At 36.6% G+C, this 25,674-nt stretch overlaps 1 protein-coding gene across 1 annotated transcript; it reads right to left on the bottom strand.

Moving 5' to 3' along the window:
• Positions 1-15,167: 15,167 nt before the first annotated feature.
• LOC104437651 (peroxidase 27) lies at positions 15,168-17,433 on the bottom strand. Its single transcript, XM_010050640.3, has 4 exons — positions 17,162-17,433; positions 16,717-16,902; positions 16,315-16,480; positions 15,168-15,760 (listed from the first exon to the last, which is right to left on the bottom strand). The coding sequence occupies exons 1-4, from the start codon at positions 17,384-17,386 to the stop codon at positions 15,354-15,356; spliced, it is 984 nt and encodes a 327-aa protein (XP_010048942.1). The 5' UTR covers positions 17,387-17,433; the 3' UTR covers positions 15,168-15,353.
• Positions 17,434-25,674: the final 8,241 nt, after the last annotated feature.

Raw genomic sequence — 25,674 nt, 5'->3', positions numbered from 1 at the left:
ATCTACTCCAGTCGATAAAGTCAAATCCTTGACGAAACATCCAGTTTTGGATAAGTCTTCTCCGACGGTCTAGAAACTGTCAATGAGGATAGACTTTGAGTCTTGAGTCCGGGCAACCGAGGTCTTCGGGACTTTAATGGAAGAGTCTGCAAGTCTTCGACTATACTGATGGAAACGTTTTGTCAACTTCAAAACACTCAAGGAAGATTTCTCCAACACGATCAAATAGAGTTTATACTGTTAAAAATGGATAAAATCATATCAGATCAGCAGAGAACAGAGGTATTCATAATCAACCTTCATCATATTTTCAACACCAAAAACAACTATGGACAAACATTTGGCAGGTACCAGCTACTCCCAAACTACGTATCTTTCTATGGTCATTATGCCAAAATGCTCTAGCCACTGGTGAGAATCTATGCTATCGCCATGTTATAGCAGATCTTATATGTAAGCTTTGTAGAGACTGCTGCATTTCCCCAGTCCCTGAAACTACAGAACATCTGTTCCTCCATTGCCCTTGGACAATGAAAGTATAGGGCCACACGCAATTACCATTTACTATTCAATGAACTCAGACACACAGATTTGATACTTGGTTACTGCAAATTTTCGAACAGGAGAAAGACTTACAAGTTTTTGCGATAATTACATATGTCTTGTGGCACATCTGGAAGGCCAGGAACGATTTTGTTTTCCGTCGGAAATTCCCGAACCCGAATCAAGTTGTATCTACTGCTCTTGCCCATGCCCGATCTTATTACAGCTGCCATGTGACCTTGCTGCAACAGAGGCAACAAAAACCATCGTATGTGAACAACCAGCAAGAAGTTCGAAGCCAAATTGATACAAGATCACTCACCAATAGGTTAGACGTAGCTTGCACTCGACCTTGTTCTCGATCGACACTGAAGCCACTTCTTCGACGTCCTCCTTCGGATCTGATCTGGTGTCCTCTTGATCCTGGTGTGATAAAGATAAACATTGATGCCTCCTTCCCTATGGCCATAAATGAAGGTGCTGTCGCTTGTGTTTGCCTCGATTCCTCAGGTAAGCTGATTGATGGTAGTGCCCGATGAACCCCCTCTGTTTCGCCCCTGCAAGCAGAAATACAAGCTCTCACCTTTGCTCTCTGATATTTGATAAACAAAGGAAGGAATCAACAAAACCTCCTTCTTGAATCCGACTGTCTGGCTGTGGTGGACGCGATTCGTGATCCAGATCGCACACCATGGGAGAACAGGCTCTCTTTGCTGAAGCTACGGCGCTACTTCGTCTCTTCCCAACCCTACGCATTCGCCACTGCAGAAGAGGAACGAATCTTGTGGCCGACTGGGCTGCAAAAGCCCACGGCCAAAATCTTCTCCCCTCTAACTGGGTCGAGTCCCCCCCTCCTGCTCTTTTTGATATGTTATGTATAGAGGCGTTAAACTCTTGTATCTTTGTTGTTTCATGAATGAAGTTCTTTTTTTACGAACCAAAAAAAAAGAAAAAAAAGAGAGTAAGAGCGGCACTAATATATAAAATAAACGAGGAAATATATCTGAGACTAGTGTAAATTAGAAAGGGAAAGAATTGGGCAAATTGACGTGGTTCTTTGTATTAATTGACTTTACCCAAAAAGAAATAATATCGATAGTAAGACAATTAATGCACTATTAAAGAAAGGACCGTCTTTTCTCTCTTCTAGAATTCTCTCCATATTTGTTAGTCGCACATCGTTAAAGAAAAATCAAAGTCGCCACATCTAGCTTTCTCAAGAATACTTCATCTAGATGTTAAAAAATAATAATAGATATTTATATTAGAAGAATGTGGATGGCTAGAAAGTTTGTTGAAGCACAAATTTGACCGCCTATATAAAGGAGCAAGGGCATGTTTGGGGTGTGGAGTAGAAGGGCTTCATTATGGTTGTGTGTTGAGTGTTTTGCTCTCGTAAGTTTATTATAGTCATGTTTTAAAAAACAAAGAAGATACCTAGATTGAGAAAACAATCATAATGAACAAATCCAAATTGATGTGAAATGAGCCGTTCCAAGAACAGCTCTATTTATGAATTTGCTCGTCCACCCCCAATGCATGTTAGATATTCCCATACTCTCGATCCTGTTGGTCTATAGCATCTTAACAAGTCACTTGGTTCTCACCACCTGAGAAATAGCCCTCACCCATCTTAATAGGGCTTGAAAGGTCAATATTTGTACAGCATTTTGAGAAGAGCTGTTTGTGTCAAGGCCGAGCGTGACCATGTATTCGCATATGCAAGTGTTTAGATCTAAAGAAAGCAAATGGTGTCATATGACTAATGAGAGTAAAATGGGAAAAAAACAAGAAAGAAGGTAAAATCTACTCTAGTCAAAATTCCTAAGGTCATCTACTCGAGTCAAAATTCCAAAGGTCACCCATTGTTGAAAGACATAATATCATCGGCATCTCCCTCTTCAAGACTCTCAAGCAGACTAAGGCCCTGCAGGGGCTGAGGTGGAGGAGAAGGAGCAACGAACATATAGCTCATGGTGGTACTGATAAAGAATTGTTGACTAAGTTTCAAAATTTTGGAGATGATAAAGAATTGGTGACGTAAAATTCAAAATTTTGGATTCTATATCTCCAGACACACACACCGAATTACTACCACGTATCTTAAAATATAGTTTATATAGACTTTAGCTAAAATGCTACAAATACACATGAAAACTCACGTCTAACTTCATTGGCGTGCCCTTTCCTGTTACCTCACTTGAATGTGTAATTGAACATGAATTCATTTGGGCAACTTAGAATAATTAACAACTCATCTTGCTAAAGGATTTCAAAACAAGAGAAATAAAACGGCGAATTGCTACATTCCAGTCAGTCACTAAACAGGTAAAAAAGATGCAGCTCTAAACTACAAAGAACTGCACCAACCCACACCATGGTCGGACCTCATCCACCAACCTGAGCACCATCAGGGTAATCGTCAACGTCCTTACGTTGCCCCCAATTGCCACACGCTTCACAATCGTCTCCATCAAAACCGCAAATTACCTATCCTCACTCGTCTGCTTCGCCCCGGCGACAATATAATTTTCACAAACCCTTCTTGCTGCCACCAAAATCAATCCAACTCTCCAACAACCTAAACCCCTCTTACATTGCTTCTGCGTACAGTCCTTTGTGGTTGTGATGGGGTCTGAGAATGGGCGGAGGTGAGAGGAGAAGAGGGAGCGGATGTTCTCCGAAAAATAGTAAGTGAACGGCTTGGAGCTTGGAGAGCAAGGTGGATTGAGCTGTATCAGACGCTATTGCAGGGAAATAAAAGAGACTGTTGTCTTCGGGGGCGAATGGAGAATGCCTCTCCAGCTAATCGCTTTTTAATTCAAATTCATGAATCTTGGACTTTAAAGACCTACTCTCAACTTCTGCAATTTTTCCCTTTACATTTATCCCACTACTCTATTTCTTTTTGTTTTGCACGGTTATTTATTTGCTACACAGTAGAAGAATACATAATCTATCTCATATATAATTTAATAAAGTGGGTATATTGTAAAAATCATGTTAGCTATTTCAACAAAAATATTCAATATTATCTTCGAGTTTAATCGTGTGGTTGAAATTGATCGATTTAAATTTGGATGGCTAAATATGGGATAAAGTATTCATGCATGTACATACTACATAATGCGTGAACTGTGCGTTGTCATTATATCCGGTGTATGCCATTATCAGGATAGTCTATGTTCTTGATGCCTCTAAGCTTATGGTGTCAAGACTTCAGACCTTATTCTGAAAAATGGTTTATCAATGCATCTCATATATGTAATAATGCGGATCAAACTAGTCCGGTAGCGATAAGAGTGTGTGAACTCGTTGGCAAATTGACATTGGGCTGAGGATATGTGGGATGGGCTACAGTTTGGTTTGTTGGTCTTATTTATTTTCTCGAGGTATTGTTTGCAGTTGATTGTTCATCCTAACAGTTCTCGCTTCGGTGATTCTACTTATTCTTTGTCTGTTCAGGGCCAATTTCACATACAAGTCTTAATATATATAAAAACACTCATGGTGGCAATCACCTAAGTGATTTTGAAACGTGGTGAACACTTTGAAATCGTAGGGTTTTTTTTTTTTTTTTTTTTGATAATTTTGATGAACTACTCACTAAATATGAGTATTTTAGAGATGATTGATGTCTCATTTAAGGACGTAAGAGCAAATATATTCGTGAAAGGAAGATTCTTATATTTCGAACTCGATTCGTGTGTTAAAATTAGCCTTTGCCTCCCGTTTTCTAGCGCCTCCATGCTCTATGCTTTCTCTACTCTGTATAAATAATCTTTAGGTGTGACTAAAATCAAGTATTCGAAATTAAGCATTAAAATTGCCCAAGATGAAACCAAATTCCTAGGTAACGTCCGGTTAATCCCAACCGGGGTTAAATAATTAAATTGGTTGACATTGAAAAATAGGAAATTGGCCGCTGTCAAGTTAAGCCACTCGATCCGTCGTTGGTTGGATAATGAATAGAGCCCGTTCGTTCGGTTTTTATTTACAGTCTATCATGCCACTTAATTGATCAACTTTAGCGAGATTTCAATTACAAGTGCCTAACTTGTTATTAAGGCCAGCTAATTGGCATAATCTATTTACATGAAAAAAGCACGTCTCAAAGCAAAAAAAAAAGGAAGCATGAGAAAAAGAGTGTCGCGACCAGATTTTTTCGGGTTCACCACCTAAAACTAGGTTAATGGATTACTAAGTCTTTAAGCTTAGCTCGGGCTTTCCCAAGCCCATACCAATTCGTGACTTAGGTTCAAATTTCTTAATATGCAAATGATTTTCAATCAGGAGTCGCCACTAATCTATTTTTGGTGGATCGATTAGAAACCCAAGTAAAGTAACGGGAGATTTACTTTACTTCTACGAACTGCAGATTCATGAGTTCGGAGACTTGGTTACACCCGCACTATCCTAGTGCCCTTTCGGTACCTTTTATTTCATTTTAAAAAATGTTTGACAATTGAATTGATTTTAATTTAACTTCCTAACATGTGAGGTAATCATACATGTGCGCATACCACCAATTTAACACTCAAGAAAGCAATTAAATAATGCAAAACATACTTCGAAAGCATCTGCATTATTAAATCAGAATTCACATCAACGATCGTAGTTATGATTTCTAATTAACACGCAATTTTAATTTTTTTGTTTTCATTTATTTAATGAAAATCATGACTTATACAATGCATGTCATTATTCTATCATGAAATGATATGATAACATGACCAAAATTGTATGTCATAAATAAGCATGCAATCTATCCTAAAGCATGAAATGAATTCATTCTAATTCTTTTATATTTTTCATGAAATTTGAAATTAAATAAATGCAACAATTGCATTCTAAATTAATCAAATGGCTTAATTCTAATGACGGGTAATGCGATGCAATGATATACACAATTATTTTAACTAAAATGACACGCAACCTACAATTTAGTATGCGGGTTATATGTCATGCAACATTTATTAAATGACTTAGTCTAATGACGAGAAAGTTCTAATTAAATGAACTTAATAAAAACTAAATGACGTGCATTTGATATTTCTATTTAAAAATGCAAAATGATCTTAGCTAGATTAAAATTATATCTAATTTAAACTAAAGATCAAGTCACATTAAATCTTAATTTAAACTAAGATATTATCTTAATCTAACATGCGATTTATCTAAAAAGATTATCTAAATTTAAAGTGAAACATGCTATTCTAACCTAATATGCTTAATGATTTTTTTGTGATTTTCTTTATGAAAATTTGAAATTAAAATTAATACATAATTAAACATGCAATCCAAATAACAAACTAACCTAAATGAATGCATTTTTTTTTGGATTTTTTTTTTATATTTTTCTAAATTTGGAATAAAATCCCTAATCTAGATACGCAAGATAACAAGGAATATTCCAAAACAAACTGAATCTTAATTCAAATATTTTTTAGATTTTTTTAGAGGTTTTAAAAACAAGCAATTATCAGCTAAACATTAAATCTAAACAATCAAGATATTCAATCAAATAAAGGATTAAAATAATCGAAAAAATAACATGTTGTTTCACAGGTCAAATTAATGATTATCATAACCCTAATTATCAAGACAAAAAGATCAAAATAACTAAAAATCTGATCCGAATTCTTACGGATCAAATTAATAGTTATATTGATACAAGATTTAAAATACTATCGACAGTCCCAAAATTAATATAATTAAAAAAAATGATCCGACATCTTACTGATCAAATTAAGAATTATAATAATTCTGAGGAAGACCCTGCGGATAATGCCTACAAAATTCATGAAATGAAGATCACTTCAAATTTACACAATAACAACTAAACTTAAAAGAAATAGATAAAATTAATAGAAAAAGAAAATAAAACTACCTAATTTTCTTTTCTTTGTTTTTTCTTTTCCACGTGTAACCGTGGGTCTCCAAGGGCAACCGGTTGATCAGTCCGGCAGGGAAACTCCAGCAGAGGCAGTTGGTCACCGGCGTTCGGAGCCTTGGCGAGAGTGGACCGGCAGCAGCAGCAAGTCGCGGATGAGGCGGAGCAGCGGGCTCGGATCTGGATCTGGATCTGGCGGAGGCGGGACTTTGGGCTGTAGCTTTGGTGGTGCGACGCTGGGTGGGCGTCCGGATCAGGCGCGGCAGCAGCGCTGGTGTGGCGGCAACGCGAGGGCTTTGCAGGCGGCGGTAGGCGCAACGGAATCTCGGAGCAGTGCAGTTCGGTGGCGTCAGCGCAGCACGGGTCGTCAAAGCAGAGGGCTGTCCGTCGGGGCTCCGGTGTTGAACTTGGGCGTGGCCAGTGGAACGTCGGTGGAGCAGAGAAGACTCGTGGGTCTGGCTGAGGCGACGTCGCGACTTCGGGGGCGCGGAGCAGCCTCACTCAGAGCAGGGGCACGGGGCCGGCACGTGGGTCGCTGCAAATCGCTGCAAATCGGGGGGCACTCCGGCGCGGTGGCGAGCGAGCAAGAGGTCGCGGGTCACAGTGGGCTGCAACAGAGGGCAAATCGGCTCTCCGGTGCGGTAGATCGGGCTCCGAGCGGGTGCGGGGACTGAGCAGAGGGCGGTGATGGCGCGGTGCGGTGTCCGGTGGGGAGGTGGTCTGCTGTGATCGTTGATGCAGGGCTTCGGGGACAAGCGGAGGCGCGGCGGAGCTTCACGGGTCGTCGAGTTGGGCGACGAGCAGTGCTCAAGTGCAGGGCACGCGGATGATCAACCGGACATGAGCAAGGAGGCGCGGCGGTGAAGGGACTGGACACCAGGAAAGCATCGCTGAAGAAGATGAACAGGAAAATCTTTTCCTTCTTTTTTTTTACTTTTCCCTTTCCTTTCTCCTCTGCAGCCGCACACTTTCCTCGCTTTTTGTGCTTCTCTCCTCCTCCCGAGACCTTCACGGACGGCTTCCCTCTGTCCTTTCACTTTTGACTTTTGTGTTCTTTTCTTTTCGATTTCCCAAAACCGAAAAAGCCTCCCCACTTCTCTCACCGTACACGGCTCCCTTTATAGGCAAATAAGGGCGCGTTTGGTTGTGTTTATTTAAAAATCGCTCCAAAACGAAAAAATGTAAAAGTGTTTCTGTCCTGTTAAATTTTTGAACAAAATAACGTGTTTGGTAAACTTATTCCTAAATAAAAATAAATGAAACATGTTTGGTAAATTTGGATAATTTTTTTATTTCTTTTATTTTTTCTATTTTTTTCTTATTTTTCCTTTTTTTCTTTTTATCTTTTTCATTTTTTTTTTCTTTTGGCCGGTCGCCGCCAAGGCCTTGGCCGACGACCGTCGGCGAGGCCGAGCTCGCCTGCCGCGGCGAGGCGCGGCCCGCCGGCCATCGCTGCGACGCCGACTCGCCCGATCCGGCGAGGCCGAGGCTCGCCGCCGCCGGGCGAGCTCGGCCTCGCCGGATCCGGGCGAGATCGAGCTCGCCCAAGCCGGCGCGAGGTCGGCCTCGCCTTGATCCGGCGAGGCCGAGCTCGCCCGCCGACGGCGAGGCACGGCCTCGCCGGCCACCGCTGTGCGAGGCCGAGGCTCGTCGGCCGCCGGGCGAGGTCGGCCTCGCCGTATCCGGGCGAGATCGAGGTCGCCTGTGCCGGCGCGAGGCCGACCCTCGCCCGGCCACGGCGAGCCTCGCGTGGCCGGGCGAGGCCGCCGCCCTCGTCGGCCGCCGCCGCCATGGCCGAGGCCGGCGACCGGCCAAAAGAAAAAGAACAAGAAAATAAGAGAAAAAAAGAAAAAAATAAGTGTTTCTCAAAAGTGTTTGAAAACAAGAAACACAAAATTTGTGTTTTTGTTTCTTTTTTTTGTTCCCTTAACAAAAGAACAAAAAGCGAATGTAAACGCGTCCAAACGCGCCTAAGACGTGATCTTCGTGAAATATTTCATCAACTTTTCAATATATACGAAGATTTTCCTATAACCTCCTAATCATAAAAATCCTCTTATTTTCCTTATCTCCTAAATATTTTCTATTGATTTTTAAAGATAAGATCACAACCCAATTTTCTTAAATTCTAAAAATCCTGCAATTAATTTTCTTCGGGGATAAAATTAATCCATAATTTTTAAATATGATAAATGACTAAATGGGTCGATAAAATTTAGGTGTCAACAAAGAGGTACCCTCTAGATATAATATAATGTAGTAGATGTAACTCACGCATTAACAAGAGCGTTTCGTCGAGGATACGAACTTATACTAATTACAAATATAATCACAAGTGCACGAATTGTTAAACCCTACTCCTTAAGTTGACAACTTGAAAGAGCTTTATAATTTCTACTAAAATCGGCATTTCTAAATTTATGATTAATTAATAATTTAAAAAAACTAAGATGCTAGGCATTAAATATGCAGAATTCGAATCGAAGAAAGGCTAGTTAACATAAATTTAATCTTGTCTTCTACACGGTAAATAAATTTTCACAACTCACCTATAGCTTACATTCGCTTCATCAAAATGGATAATTGCAAATTCATGGAAAAAAAAAACCAACAAATCATCCAAATTAACATTAATGAAATCTCAAAATTGCATGCCAAAAAACGAGCTTTGCCATAAAAAGAAAAATGCGCACTTACATTCAATTTTCTTTTTTCAAAGTGTACCTAACGTTACGGCATTAAAGGACAATTCGAAATCAAAGAAGTCCCCAAAGGAGAACTTTAAATACATGTCATGCCATCGACAGCGACAACAATTGCTCAATGAAATACTAAACCTACGCCAAAAAAGAAGGAAAAAAAAAAAAAAAGAACAACGATCTGGCTTTACTTTGTTCCTATGTCTTTTTGAATTCTGACAAGATTACCAACTATAAAAAAAGGAACATGTGTATTAGAAGTCCTAAATTTATCACAAAAGTGTAATTGAGTCCTAAAATTTTCAAAAAATATAATTAAGTTTTAAAACTTGTCAAATTGATACAATCGAGTTCTTCTCTTAACATCGTAAACTAGACTAACCAAAAATGGAGCATCGAACACTTGGAATGCCAAAACTTGGCACGGAGGGACATTTAAGTGCCAAAAGTTAGGAAAGTGACAAATTCGAGCAAAATGGATCACATAAATGTCAATTTGGCCAAAATGCTAATGTATCGATTTTTCGGCAAGATAAGTACAAAACGACATCATTTTGCACATCATGTGATTAGAAAATGTAAAAACGACGTCATTTTGTCTCTATATGATAAATAATTAATATAAAAATTAATTAAATTAAATTTGAAATTAAATTTATTTAAAACATTTAAAAAATAAAAAGAGGGGGGGGAAGGAGGTGGTTGAGGGCTAGTCCTCGCCATCGCCGTCGCCATCTCCGCCTCCCACGCTGCTAGGAAGGGCGGCGACGAAGGGGGAGGGTTAGTTGGGGTTGCCAGCCCCTGGCCGATCGACGGCGAGGGCCGTGACCCTCGCTCCAGATTTGGGCAAGGGCTCGCGGGCCCTCGCCACCTCAGTGTCGTCATCGAGAAGGGCCGCGCAACGGGGGGAGCGTCGCCCGGGTCGCGGGCCTTGGCCGGGGGCGATGACCCCGGTTGATCCGGTGGCGAGGGCTCGCGAGCCTTTGCCCCCGCATCCAACGAGGGTCGGCGGCCCTCGCTTGGTCGAGCCAAGGGTTGCGCCCGTTGCTTGCCCAGATCCGACGAAGGGCTCGTGGGCTCTCGCCGCCGATCGGCCAAGGGCCGGAAACCCCGGCCGACCCTCCCCCCTCCATCACCGGCCCTCTCCGACGGCGGCAGGGAGGTGGCGGCGGCGAGAGCTCAGCCCTCAGCCGCCTCCCTTCCCCCTCCCTTTTTTTATTTATTTATAAATATTTATATTTATATTTTAAATGTTTTAAATAAATTTAGTTTTTAATTTAATTTTATTAATTTTTTTACTATGTTTGCGCTAAAATGACATCGTTTTTGCATTGTCTAGTCACGTCAGCGTGTAAAACGACGCCGTTTTGCACTTATTTTGCCAGAAAATTGTCATGTAGCATTTTGGTTGAATTGGCACTTAAGCTATCCATTTTGTTCCGATTTAGGCACTTAAGTGTCACTTTCCTAATTTTTGGTACTTAAATGTCCATCCGTGCTAAGTTTTGGCAATTGGGCTATACTTCTCCCACCAAAAATGTATATGTGACATTTTTTAATTAATTTTTTTCATATGTGGCATTTATTATTATTATTATTATTATTATTATTTTATTATTATTATTATTATTATTATTATTATTATTATTATTATTATTATTATTATTATTATTATTATCATCATTATTATTATTATCATTATTATTATTATTTATTTAAATCGTATTTAAATAATTGTAAAAAAAAAACAGCTAAAATAATTATAAAACAAAACTAGAAACAAAAAGTTGCACATTGTGGTTGAGGGCTACCACCATCGCACTTTGCCAGAGGGGCTAGCGAAGGTTGCCGACATTTGGCGATAAAGGAAGGGTGGCCTTTGCTGGCCAAGGAGAGGCTGTCATTGGCCCAACCAAGGGTTGGCGAGACTTGCCTAGATTTGGGCAACATTGCCCCTCACTTGTGGCCAGCAACACTAGCTAGTCCTGAGCGAGGCCTCGTTGGCCCTAGGCAAGGCTCAGCTAGGTGACGCCAACCATTGCTTGGGGCTAGCGATGGCTCGCCACCCTCTAGCGATGGGCAACGATGGTAGCTCCCATCCATGATATGCAACTTTTTTTTTTTTTTTCCACTATTATTTAAATAAGATTTAAAGAGAATCATAAAAAAATGCCACATAGGGAAAATAAATTAATTAAAAAATGCAGCGTTAGTTTTTTTTCGTTAGATAAGTTGATGATGTTAATAGAATGGCTCGATTACATTAATTTCACAAGTTTTATAATTTGATTATACTTTTTGAAAGTTTTAGGATTATATTGTACTTTTGTGACAAGTTTTAGGACTTATAATGCACATATCCAAAAAAAAAGGAATTTTGACAAGAAGGAGGTGAGGGGTAGTTTCATCAATGCAGCCACAATAGAAATCGACAACTGTAGATGTGTAGAGAGAAAATCGAGTAGTAGAACCACCGGGATTTCTCAAGAGGTTGGAGTGGGGACGATTTAGTTTCAAGTTTGGATTTTGACTCTTACCCCTACAAGAAGGTAGGACAAAAGTCTGAAAGTGAGAGTTAGAGTTAGAATAGGAAAGTAGGACCGAAAAAAGAAAAAAAGAATCGAGTAGTATGAGATCTCTTAAAGATTTAGATGTGATTCCCTAATGTGGTCCCCCCCAAATCCCGTGATTCATATGAAAAAAAAAAAATAAAGGAGAAATCTCAAATAAAAACTCGAGATGCCCTCATTTTTTTTTTTTTTAAATAAAGGCCTAAATTAAATTTTCTTTTAAAAATAGGTCTGAAGTGTCTTCATTTTCTCAAATCGGGACCTAAGTGACCATATCAATCTCAAAAAATGGTTTCACCTCATCGCTAGTCAACGGCATTTTCATCATTTACATTTTTTTTTAATTTTCTTTCTTTTTTTCATTTTCTATTTTTTCCATAAAAAGAAAAATTGAGAAAAAGAAAAAAAAGAGACTAAAACTTTAAAAAAAGAAAACACAAAATAAAAAAATTACAAGTGGAGGGCTAGTGCTTTGGCGGTGGTTGTGGGCCCCTTTAGGTCTAGTTTTTGCGAAAAAGGTCAAAGAAAATCAATCCTCATTGAGGCTCTAACGAACCTGCTGGCCATGGCCAGTGATGGGCAAGTGGCCACACGTGGGCCTTTAAAAATAAGTTTTAGCCTCTTTTTTTTTGAGTTTTTTACCTAAAATATATAATAAATATAAATATTTAATTTATAGAAAGTAAAAATAGAAAAAGGAAAAATGAAAGAAAATAAAAAATATTATTTATATTGTAAATTTCAATTTTGGTTTAAAATAAGTTTGTTATTCAAGAAAATGCCCTTAACTAGCCGATGAGGTTAGGCCCTTTTTTGAGATTGACATGGCAATTTTAAACCCTTATATGAGAAAATGGAGGCATTTCTGGCCATGTCATTCTCAAATTCCATTGATCTTGTTGCCCATACAAGCAAATCTTATTTCCATAAGTAGAGTTCTTCAATTAGGAAGGTATCTTGCCTTTGGAAAGATTGTCAATCAAACAAGATGTCTTGAGTGAGGAATTTCGTTGCCAAACAACCTTCAAGATTGAAGATCAATCAATACTTTCTATAAGGGAATTTGAGTCAAATTACTAGCTGTTATGATATAACCAATGGAGTTTATATCTATCTATCTATCTATCTATATATCCATGAGCAAAATTTGTAATCTGATAATATCTGTGTGGAAGTATTACTGATATCCATGAGTAGCTATTATGATATATATCTATGCTTTATCCTAGCGTCTAAGGAAATAATCTACTATGATGATATCCGTGTACAAGTATTACTGGTATCCACGTTGCTACCTAATGATATCCATGTAATAATTTTGATGATATCAATGAGGTAACTTGTTTTAAGTTCCGGCCATGATACTTAACCAATAGTAGATAGAGCCTGAATATAATCAAAATTGATATAATCTTCTCTTCATTATTAGTTCCCGAAAGCAAACATTTTAATGCATTTTTAGGTTCAAAATAAACAATGGAAGATTTTGTCAAATTCAAAATATATTAAAGGTTTTCTCAACGCACTTGCTATGTCAAAACTCTAAGAGGAACCTAATAGAGAATAAAATAGAAAATAGAGGAAATAAATAAATAAATGATATACATGACGACAAACAAAGTAAACAACATGTTTTTACCAAAAAAAAAAAAAAAAAAAAAAAAAAAAACAAAGTAAACAACATGTTCGTGAAATTCTAAATGCAATGAATGTGTCGAATAAGTAATATAATGATGAGGAAGAATATTGTCCCATAGAGATTGATGATTATTAAACCAATTAAATATTAAAAGTGGATTAATTCCAAAATTTATCTAATAGGTCCAAATAGAATTGAGAATATATTAAAATTGACAAATGTAGAAACAAAATTTCGAAATGAAATGCAATAAATCAATCAAATATATATGTTAGAGTTATGGGTGAACGGTTCCAGGTTCCGCATAAATTTTATCTAAAACCCGGATTCCTCACTTTTTCGAATTTAGAACCTACTCTACATACTCTAGAACCTACAACTTACCCTGTCATAGGTTTCAAAGTCAGTTTTTAGATTTATTAGATTTTACGTACATTATTAATTGAATGATTAGTGAATTAAAACCTTTAATGATCACCACTCGTTACTACAATTTACTTATTATAAAGACACATGAAAAATATGAACATTAATAAAGTAAAAGTCTCTGTTATAAAATTAAAGCTTAGACTAGTGCTTCTAAATTATATACTCATCATTGAACGGCAATGAATATTATAAGATTGTGTCAAAACATGAACCAAGAAAATGATTAAAATTTATTCTAACTTCTATGTTACAGGGTATAGGTTCTAGATTCCTCCAACTAAGAACTTGGAATTTACCATCGAAATAGGTTTATCATTTTTTGGAATTTAGAACCTACCCTGCATATCTTAAAACCTGAATCTACATGTTCCCACTAATTTGGTTCTCAAGTTCCAAGTTCTATCTTGGAACCATGCTCACCCCTAGTTACAGCATTTGATTTCACCATAACCACTGGATATAAATTTTAAATCATTAAGCATGCAAGAATGATATGAAAAATGTGATAGTAGAATTTCCAAATCTATTTATTGTTATACCTCTAGGTATAACAAACTTACTCAGTTTATCAATTTTCTATATCTTTAAATGAATTTAATCAAATATAAGTGCATTAAAATCTTTGAACATTCTCGATTTACAATAAATCTTTTGAACCACATTATCATTGAAAGCTACACAAATAACATGGTATATCTCTATCCACATTTGATTCATGTTTATATATTATCAAAAGTAATTGTATTTTATCATTTCTCAGTCTTAAACATTCACATTAGATCATTCAAATGGTGGTCAATTGATTAAAAGCATTAAGCACAATAATATATAATTCAAATGAATGAAATCACTTGCAAAAAATAAAAATCATGAAATTCATATTATCATGGTTAAGCTATATCGTAGCCCTAATAAAAGAAAATTATAACATAATATAAGAAGAAACGAAAATATAAATCAAACCCAATATCTTGAATCAAAGAATAAGAATTCTGTCACCACTTTTGTCTTCTCTTCAAGGTGCTTGAAAAACTCTTAGAATTGTGAAAAATGATCTAAAAATAAAAACCCAACTATCTCTCCAAGCTCTCAATATTCTTTATTCATAAGATACATCTAAGACTCTTATCACAGAGAAATTGCTTATATTTCGCATAAAATTAGGGAGTAAATCAAAGAATCCCTAATTTGATATCTACTTTCCAACGCTCACCGATAAAATTAGGGTATAAATCATAGAATATCCACCTTCCAATGCTTTATGATTTGAATTCCTAATTTTTGCCATTTTTTTCTTATTTTCTCCATATCTCATTATACTGTATAAATAATGAAAATTTGAATAAATATAGGATAATCCAAATATTTCCTCATAGATATTGCATTTTTTAATCTAAAATAAGCAAAATAACTCTATTTTTATAGACTCATCACAACAAAAATATTTTGTTGTGAATGAACAAGATATTGAGGAATTGTCCATATGTAAAATCATAATTATTAATACAGGCCATTTCCAAAACAACCCATTATTTCCATTTATTCATGCTCAATCCTATGTCTTCCTTGACGATCCTCAATTAATTAACCTTTGAACACACTTTCCTGACTTCACCAGCCGTTTCGGTCAGCACGCCAATCCGACCCATTTTCACCATCGACTCTCCAAAGTCCTTGAAGAAAGTGGATCCACCGGTCTTGATCTGGAAGTCAAGGTACGCCTTCGTTTGGCTGTCGTCAAGAAGTGCGGCGTCCGAAGTAAAGAGGCCCCTTCTCTTCGCAATGAGATTGAAGTACTTGATGTCGAACGTCCTCACGCTTCCCGGGTCCATCTCGACGAGAGTGGTTTGGTCATCCGGCTTGCAACTGAGCTTCAGTCTGGCTAAGTAGTTGGAGTCGAGCGTGGGGTCGGTGTCGCCCTTTCCGGTGAAGTTGTAGAGGCGGTTGGAGAAGGAAGGGCAGTGTGATGTTCCAATTGTGTGCCCACCTGGTTAATAGCAGATCAAAATTAGCATGATCTACAGTTACAAATTACGTTTTCTCCTGTACAGGTGATGTGTTTATGTATCCCTCGCTCAAATAACAGTTTTTTCCCTTATTAATTTATGTCTTATCTATTTTTATACATGGTGAGGGAGCTTTCCCCATTAGAGATCGTACCACGATCGAAGGAATACCTTCCAGCACTTGAGCTTTCATCCGTGGGTTTAGATATCGCAAAGGCCCGGCTCAGATTGGTCAGAGGTTATCGAAAAAAAAAAAATTGTCTAAGTCACTTTGTTTCGTTCAGTCTGAGTGCATGGAAAATTACTGACCATCCGAAAAATGAAAGGGAAGGCAGCTAAGCTTGACTTGTGCTGTGCAAGCCATGAGTCTGCCTCGACAAATTAGAGTTACTTTGACCTAAGCAAAGTATGGAAATAGGCACATCTTTTCAAAAATTTCCCCAAAATATTTGACAAAGAATGTGAAGCAATAATTAGAGATTAGGTGTTACCTGATAGGACCAATGTGAAACAATAATTAGAGATTAGGTGTTACCTGATAGGACGACAAGATCCTTCACACTGAGGCCTCTCTTTGCAAAATCTATTTTCAGAGTTGTAATGTTGGCTTTAGATGGTATTAAATCATTAAGCGCCTCCTTCGAAGTAGAAACGTTCCCATCTTTACGTCCGGTTTCCACATAATAGAAAAGTCCTCCAGTCTAAAGCAACAACACAAAAAAACAAAAAACCCAATTTCTATATAAAAATGTGTTTCTCATTAATAAAAATTGTCGGTGCTTATCCTCTAAGATTAGTGCGGCTACAATTTGTTTTCCAAGGAGATAAGACAGATCGTTTGCGAAAATTGAGAATTCTACTAACGTCGTACTTATGTATCAAAGATTCAAATTTGAGAAAAAAATATAGAGGCGGTGATGTATGAATATGCGCGCACCGCGACGACAACGTCTCTAGCGACAAGGGCCAAGATGTCAGCACACGAAACGATGCCAGGGCATGCCTTCTCCAATGCCGTTTTGACTCTATCGATCGTTTGGAAACCTCGAAGGCTGTGATTCGGATGGGCGTCCTTCTCGGCTTGATAGGTCGGAGAGTTCAATAAGACCGAACCTTCACAACCCTGTGGAAAAGCCCAGAATAAAGCATTATATTCAACCGTGAGTTCATGAAGATGACAGTTCGTAACGATGCATCCCTGCCATATATTACCTCTTCAGATAAAAGCCAGGATCTAACTTCTCACCCTCCCCTCTTTTGCCAATTACTACTCATCTTAGGTTCCCAACATTAGTTACATGCAAATGGTCAAATCATAAGAAACTGGTAAACTGCAAACGCGTAGTAGGAAGAGGAGCATGGGAGCTTGCTCTCTTACTTACCCTAACGAAACAATCGTGAAAATGCAGCCTCAAAAGAGGGCCAGAGAGACTCGGAGCAACGGACATGACTTGGCCAATGACTTCCTTCACGATGATCTCTGCGTTTGGGCATGCCTTCCGGTAAAACCCTACTTTGAGACCCTGACCTTGAGCAGCCTCAGGGACAAGAAACAAGAACATCAACTGAAGCAACAAACAAGACAAGAAGAGCTTTGGACAAGCCATTGCTTTGTGCCGAGAAGAACGATGATTGTTGTCTCTTAATCTTAGAGTTTGGCCGTGGACGTTCCACAAACATACCGCTTTGCCTTTTATAGGGAGAAATATAAAAAAAAGTCTTAAACTCAATTAATTAATTCAGTCCTAAATCTTTTTTTTTTATCATGAGTTCTAAAACTTTTGTATTTATGTCAATTTAGTCCATTCAATCAGTTTTGAATGAAAATCACCAACAAAGACGTCGGCCGTCCTATATGGGTGTGGCTAACGCTCACATGGACAATTTTTGATAATATATTAATGTTTTCTTTCTTTTCATTTCATTCTCTCTCTCTCTCTCTCTCTCTTCTCGCTTCCCTTCCTTCTTCCTGCAGCCAGTCGTTGGACCTTGGTGATCCAAGGGCACAAGCTTACCTTGTCAGCCACTGGCAAGGGTGCTCACCCTTGCTAGTGGTTGATAGGGGCGAGCTTCACCAAAGGCTAGTAAGTTGACCCTCACTTCTAGCCAGTCACTAAGGCTTACCGACCGATTAGAGGAAGAAGGAAGGGAAGGGAAAAAAAAAAGAAAAAAAGAAAAAAAAGGTTTAAGAAAAAGAAAAAAATCAAAAAATGTTTAAAAAATTATTCATGTCAACACTAACCGCGCTACATAAGACATTTGACATTCATGTCAGCGATTTTTAGTTAAAATTGGTTAGATGAACTGAATTGACATATAGTTGTAAAAATGTTTAAGAATTAATTGTTTTAAAAAAAAAGTTTTGGATTGAACTTGCACAATTGCGATAGGTGTAGAGCTTTTTCGTTAATTCTCCCTATGAAAGCCCAAGAAATTTGTTCATGAAACGTCCTCAGCCAAACACTAGGGTCAAGTGATAACAATTTATCCACGGTCGTCCATTTTCAATCTAAATTTGCACGAGTTGTCTAACTCCTGAGTACTTGCAGCAATCGTTTGTATTTATCGGATAGTGATGGGTCATGTATTGAAAACTAGAAAAAAGTAGAGGGTCCTAGAAGCATATTCATGAAAATGTTCATTTACTTCCAACTTTCGTGCTCGTGTTTGATGGTACTTCTCTGTTTTTTGTATTCGTGGGAATGCTAAGTCTAAAATTGGACGCTGATTGGTAAACCCATTAAGATTCCATGTTAGATAGATATAGATGGTTTAGTGGACAAGGTAGCGAGGGCCCCCTTTGGAGGTTACCGGTGCATTGGACTTGAGTTTAATTTCGACCGAGCACTGTCCGATCCACGACAAGTTGGTTCAGGTGTTGGCATCATCGTCTGGACAACTTGAGGACCACATCGTTTGGACAACTTTGGGGGAAGAAGGGGGAAAAAGAATTTTTTCTTGGACACTAAATGGGATAAATTTGACTTATATGAGATCAACTTAGCCTACTTACATGACATTGGTGAAGGATATTATAATTCATATCTTCGGAAGGGAAAAACAATTGTTAATGAGAAAATATAAAAACGGGAGGAAAGAGTTTAAGACGGTAATCTCGGTTGAAATTTTTAGTAAAACATTCTTGTCCACTTGCATTGATTGTCTAGTCAAGTTTGATCATTTTTAAAAGAACATAGATTGAACTTTTGGTTTAAAGTGATTAAGTTAGCAAAAGAGCTCTAAAGAATTTTCAAGTTTTGAGGGGGTGAATTTTTTAATTTTTCTTTATAGGACTGTTGAACTATTCGTGGTGTTGTTTCTAGAATCTAACCAATGTTTTTACAAAAAGGAGATAAACAAAATAATCGTTAAAACTAGTTAAACAAAAACGCATTTAACGACGAGTTAATTACTCTGCATGATAGGTATAGGGTATCGGTCACATTTTTTATCCTTAATCACTCAAGCCATTATCTCCTGTTATGTGAAAAATAAATGTCGTTAAATATATTAAAACTCCTCCATTGAATTATAACAAAGTAACAACATAACATATTTTTATTTATCTTTTATATAATTAATTACATTCACTATAAAGTTCGGGGTAAGCAAATTTAGTAGTTGGGTAGTTTCAATACCTCAATCCTTGTACTTGCAATCTTATTTGACATATGAGTGCATTCATCACTTAACAATTTTCGCACAATGAATCTGGCCAAGTTATGATATTTTGTTATAGCATTTACTATGTTATCTCATGGAATGCTCATGGCTCCTTAAAATATCAATTGCGAAATATCGTTATTGATTGGCCTAATCTATGAGATTTTGACATAGAAAAAGAACATAATTGCACCAAATCGATGATACATAGATGTTATTGTAAGACGCGAAGACACGAACCCAAGATATCCATAACTAGAACAAGAACACATATAATTGAGTAGAAAGATTAACACGCCTATTTTGAAATCGATCGTTCTTGATGCGGAAAAATGATAATTCACATGCAAATCATTCTCTTCTATTACCTTCTGTATCACTAGCTCAATGAGATGGCATCTTTACATTTTAGCGCTAAGTAAATGCTCCTTTGTGAGGAAATTGTTTACTTCATTCTTTATCTTGCAATTTTGCGATTGACTTCTCTTGGAACTAGACCCTCTTTAGCTCGAACTGTTGTTCCATGTCCAGGGTTTTTAATCTTCCTGCTCAGCGACAGAAGTGCCTTTTTTGTTTTCTAAAAAAAAAAAATTCTTGTTAAACGAAAATGTATTTAACAAAGGGTTAATTGTAGAAAAATTATCCACATAACTAACTAATTAATCAAGAACAATTAGATCCATATATGACTGTGAAAAACCAAAATTGATATGCGTTGTGGAATTAATACATACCTGTTTGAGTCATTCCCTCACTTGAAGATAAATAGATCGGTTTGTTTATAATCAGAGATCTATTCGAATATTCCTCTCTATGACCTATTTTAATATAGCAATTTTTAATGGGATTAAGCGACTGATAGGTTTAACCTACATTTTTATAGGCTAGAGAGAAACCTATCAAATCCTAATTAATAGTGTGTCAACTAAGCCTCTCCCATTACGAGTTTCAATTAAACGCAATTGCCTACACTTTACTACTCAACTAGGCCCATTATTAATACATGTCAAAACCCAATTCAATAAGATCACTTAAGGGTTTAACATATATTGGAATATCAATTAATCCAATTATTTAAAATAGAAAATTAATTAATTAATGTAAGCCTATAATATAGGAAATTTCCAACACATTTCCATTTGGGCTACAATAATACTTATTTTTATTTTGAAAAAGATTTTATATTGAAAACAACACTCTCGAGTTAATATATGAAAATTTTGTTTTATGTTACCACAACTTTAAAAAATAATATTCTAATAACGGCATCTGAAAACTAATCCATAACCTCAGTATAGGACTATGGGGATTAATATGTTAAGAAAATACCACAACACATGACTTTTTATAATCACATATAATAAGCATTATATTTCTTGGATCATGGGCCTAGTAGTGTAGTAAGAAACAGTGCCAACATGTGATCAAAATATACATTATTTCTTATCGGTCCTCAATGCAATTTCTCAACAACATGAAATTGCATTAGCGCAATTTCATAATTAGTGATATCCAATCGTCTTTAAACTAAAATTTGTTTGAAGATACTGTTTTATACTTCCATTTCTTAGTTGATAGAAGAAATGATAACAATAGAATCAACAATAATGGTCATTGAAAATAAATGCTTTAATAGACATTATGAAAGTATTATCAGTTTGTATATACCAAATATCCAGAAATACAAATTATATAACTCCCACTAACAAAAGAGATTAAAAGAATCTAAAACACTCATATTTTTTATATGTTCTTTAAACAAAATGAGTCGTAAACCTTTTGTTAAAGAATGGGCTAATAGGGACTCGGTTATGATATTCTTGATCACAATGTCTCCCTTTATGATTAGGTCCTTAACAGTATAATATTTGATCTCCATTTGTTTGGACGCATTGCTGATCTTATCATTCTTGGAATAAAACACAGCTGCAATGTTGTAAAGTCCACTCATAATTATGAGATTCTAAGCCAAATAGCTTGAATTGATGTGACGTAGCACGCTACAAACTCAGGATACATTGTAGAGTTCGTAATCAAGGTTTGCTTTGTGCTCTTCTAAGAAATAGCACTTCCAGCCATCATAAAAATATATACATAAGTTGATTTTTTATCATCCGAACAACTAGTAAAATCAACATTTGAATATCCAATCACCTTTTGGTCCTCTACTTTGCTATACACAAGGATGAAGTCTTTTGTTCGTTGTAAATATCTTATCACATTTTTAGCTGCAACCCAATATTCATGACTTGTATTCGATAGATATCTCCGAAAAGTATTCACAGCAAAAGTAATATCAGGTCCGGTACATACTTATGCTTACATAAGATTGCCAATTGCATTAGCATATGGAATATTTTTCATTACTTCTTTTTTAACATGATTCTTAGAGTATTGTTCTATGTTCAATTTATCTCCTTTTACAACAGGAGCTTCACCTGACTTGTAAGTTTGCATATTGAATCTTTTCAAAACATGATTTATATAACTTTTCTAAGATAACTCCAGAACCTTTTTATATCTGTCACAATGAATCTCAATACCTAGAACAAAAGAGGCTTCCCCAAGAGTTCTTATATCAAACTTTGTAGATAGAAAACTTTTTATATCATTTAATAGATCAACATCTCTACTAGCAAGTAAAGTGTCATCTACATAAAGTACTAAGAAAATATATTTACTTCCACTTACTTTAATGTAGATGCATTAATCAAACTTGTTTTCTTCAAAACCAAATGATCTCACAACCTTGTGAAATTTCAAGTATCACTAACGTGATGCTTGTTTGAGACCATAAATAGATCTCTGAAGTTTGCACACCATATGCTCATTTCTGGTTTCTTTAAACCCTTCAGGCTGTTGCATATATACTTCTTCACCAGATATCCATTTAGAAATGCTGTCTTGACATCCATTTGGTGAAGCTCTAAGTCAAAATGAGCCACCAATGCTATGATTATCCGAAAGGAGTCTTTAGTAGACATTGGAGAAAAGATTTTAGTATAATCAATACATTATTTTTGTGTATACCCCTTTGCGACTAACATTGCCTTGAATCTCTCTATGTTACCTTTATTGTATTTCTCGGCTTTGAATACCTATTTGCAACCAATTGGTTTATGCTCATTAGGTAAATCAACAAATTCTCATACTTGATTATTTGACATGGAAATTATCTTGTCCTCCATCGCTCCCACCCATTCATTTACCCGATCACTATTAAGAGCTTCTTTGAAGGTCGCTGAATCAACTATATGTCAAATATCAAAATTAGCTTCTCAAAGATAGACATGATAATCATTTAGAGGCATTGGTTTTCTTTGTTGTTGTGATCTTCGCACATGCATTTTTGGAGCCGCATCATTCATCTGGGCAATTTCATTTGTAATAGGAGGATCTATCATCATATCTCCATTATTTGTTTCTTGTTGAATTTCCACTCTACAAGGCTCTTGCATAGAATCATCATTCAAGATGGGTAATGGAATACAGACCATTGGGTTTGGTTCTTCCCTTTCGAAAGATTGAGAAGAATTCTCTTTAGCAACATCTAATTCCAAGAATTTTGCAGTTTAGGATTTAACAATTCTAGTGTCACGAGTAGGACAATAGAACCTATACCCTTTGGAATGGTCAAGGTATCCAATAAAGTAATATCTAGTAGTCTTGGGTTTGGTCTTCTTCTGAGAAGGATAATAAATTTTCACTTCTACAGAACACCCCCAAACTTGAAAGTGATTCAAGCTTGGTTTCCTCCCGTCCACAATTCAATAGGCATTTTCGACATTGATTTACTAGGTACATGGTTCAATATATAAGTTGTTGTAATTGCATCACCCCATAAGTATTCAAGTAAAGTAGAATTGTCCATCATACTTCGTTTCATCTCTATGAGTATGCGATTGCGTTGTTTAACTACATCATTTTGTTCAAGACTACCAAGCATTGTATACTGACAATACCACAGTCTTGGAAATATTTAGCAAATAGTTCCATTTATTATCCAGTCTCGGTATATGGCCCATAATACTCACCATTATGATTAGATTTGACAATCTTGATAATTTTTTCTAATTGTTTCTCAACTTCAGTGCGAAACACTTTGACAAAGTCAAGAGCATCAGTCTTCTCCTTAATTAGATAAATATAACAATAATGGGGAGAAATCATCAATGAATGTGATGGAGTACTTATTTTCACACAAGGTAGTTGAGTATGACCCATTAATATCCGTATGAATTATCTCCAATAGATTTTGACTACGAGTAACGCCTTTCTTATTGGTTTTAGTCAATTTTCCCCTCACACAATCAATACAAGTCTTAGTATCATTTGAGTAAAGAGGAGGAAGGATATCATCTTTGATGAGTCGCTTTACCCTTTCTTTGGAGATATGACATAATCGCTTATGCCATAGCAATGAAGATCTTTCTTTGATTAAGGATCTCTTAGCGACATTATTCTCGATATTGAAGGAACAATATGGTCTATCGAGAGATAAGGATAATCGATATAATACATCAGACAAAATGCAATTCCCAATAATTTTGGAATGATAACTCAAGTCCACTATTTTATTTGCAAAATAAAGACAATATCTAGCTTTGTCAAGCAAAGAAAGAGATCAAGTTTCTCCTAAAACCAAGAATATAAAAGATATTATTCAAAATAAGCTGAAAACCAGAGTCTAAATTCAAAATAACTGTGCCTATGCACTTCACATCAACTCCAATATAATTTCCAACTTTAAGCTTTGACTCCCTCAAACTTGGATTCCTTTGATTTGTGAGACCTTGTAAGGTAGTAATCACATGAACAGTAGCATTAGAATCAAGCCACCAAGAATCCAAAGGAACATCAACTAAATTTGATTCAAAATAAACCAACAACTCACCTTGGTGATTTTCTTTTCTTGCTTTCAGCCAAGTTTTGAACTTGTAGCTATTGGCTTTCTTGTGACCCCACTTCTTGTAGTGAAAACACTTGAAATCCTTATTTCCATTTCTCCCATTATTCCCATTTTTCTTGAAGTCTTGGCCTTTCTTTGGAACCATGAGCATTTGACCCTTTAGACTTCCATTTTTCTCTAAATGAACTCAACTTGGCATTGGCAATTAAGGGCCCATTTGGTTCGGCTTTGGGGAAATGCCCTTGGGAGAATGCAAATACCATTGAGGTAAAGAGGTTTTCCGAAATACTTGACCGCTTGGTAAACTATAACTGAAAATGCTTTAGGGAAATGCAAGACTGTTTGATAAACATATATTTGAAAATCCCTTTGGTGTAATTAAATTAAGTTGTTTAGTTTTAGTATTTTTAAAATTGCAAAAAGAAACAATGATATAACCTTTTACATTTTCATGTTGAGAGTAATGTAAAAAATACATATTAGTAAATTTATTTAAAAATTATAGTAAAAGAATTTGATTATAGATTAGATGCAAAGCTCAACTTTTGGCCTAGGGTTCTTTTAGGTTATTTTTTTAAAAATTATTGTAGTATTAATCATCTTCATTAATTAATGATCATTCTAGTGTATTAATAAAAAGTTGGGCCATTGATTGTCAAAAGATAAAAATGATATAGAAAAAAAAAGGTGAACTTATTCAGTGGATGTTGAACCAAATGGGCCCTATAGTAAGGAATTAAGGCGTCCAAATATTTTTCAATTTTAACCCTGCAACATATAAGGCCGATGACTAGTGATGACTAGTGACTCCAAGAGACGAAAGAATCAGTTACAATTACTACATCCTTTCATAAATAAAATTAAAAAATCAAACAGGCCAGGGCAAGATCTTAGGAGAAACCGAATCATCATCGCGTCACTTACATAAGGCATGCAATCTCGCTCTTGGCAAACTAAGCAATGGAATAGGACTAGATACATTTCCAGTGATTTTCTTTCACAAGGATTAAACATGTGCTTTACCAAGCGTGAGTCATGTTTATGCCATTTTTGACATTAATGGTTCAAGACACATACAACACAAGACAGAACAGCCAAAGGAACGGGACTAGGCAGGTCGAACATCAACTCAGAAATCCCAGTGAGAAGAATGAAAGGAGTTCACCATTGATGTATTTTTGGCACCCAATCAAAAACATTTGACTCAAACTCAACCCGATATCAATCTATAGTTGCATGAAATAGCCAAATAATCTAACAATAAGTTCGAAATTGCTTTGCTAAACAAATTTGACACCGCAATGTCTATCCGCCTTTGTCACA

Source organism: Eucalyptus grandis, chromosome 3 (assembly GCF_016545825.1).
Source record: "Eucalyptus grandis isolate ANBG69807.140 chromosome 3, ASM1654582v1, whole genome shotgun sequence".
Lineage (NCBI taxonomy): Eukaryota > Viridiplantae > Streptophyta > Magnoliopsida > Myrtales > Myrtaceae > Eucalyptus > Eucalyptus grandis.
Note: the sequence above shows the minus strand (reverse complement) of the source record. Positions and strands in the feature narration are given on the sequence as shown.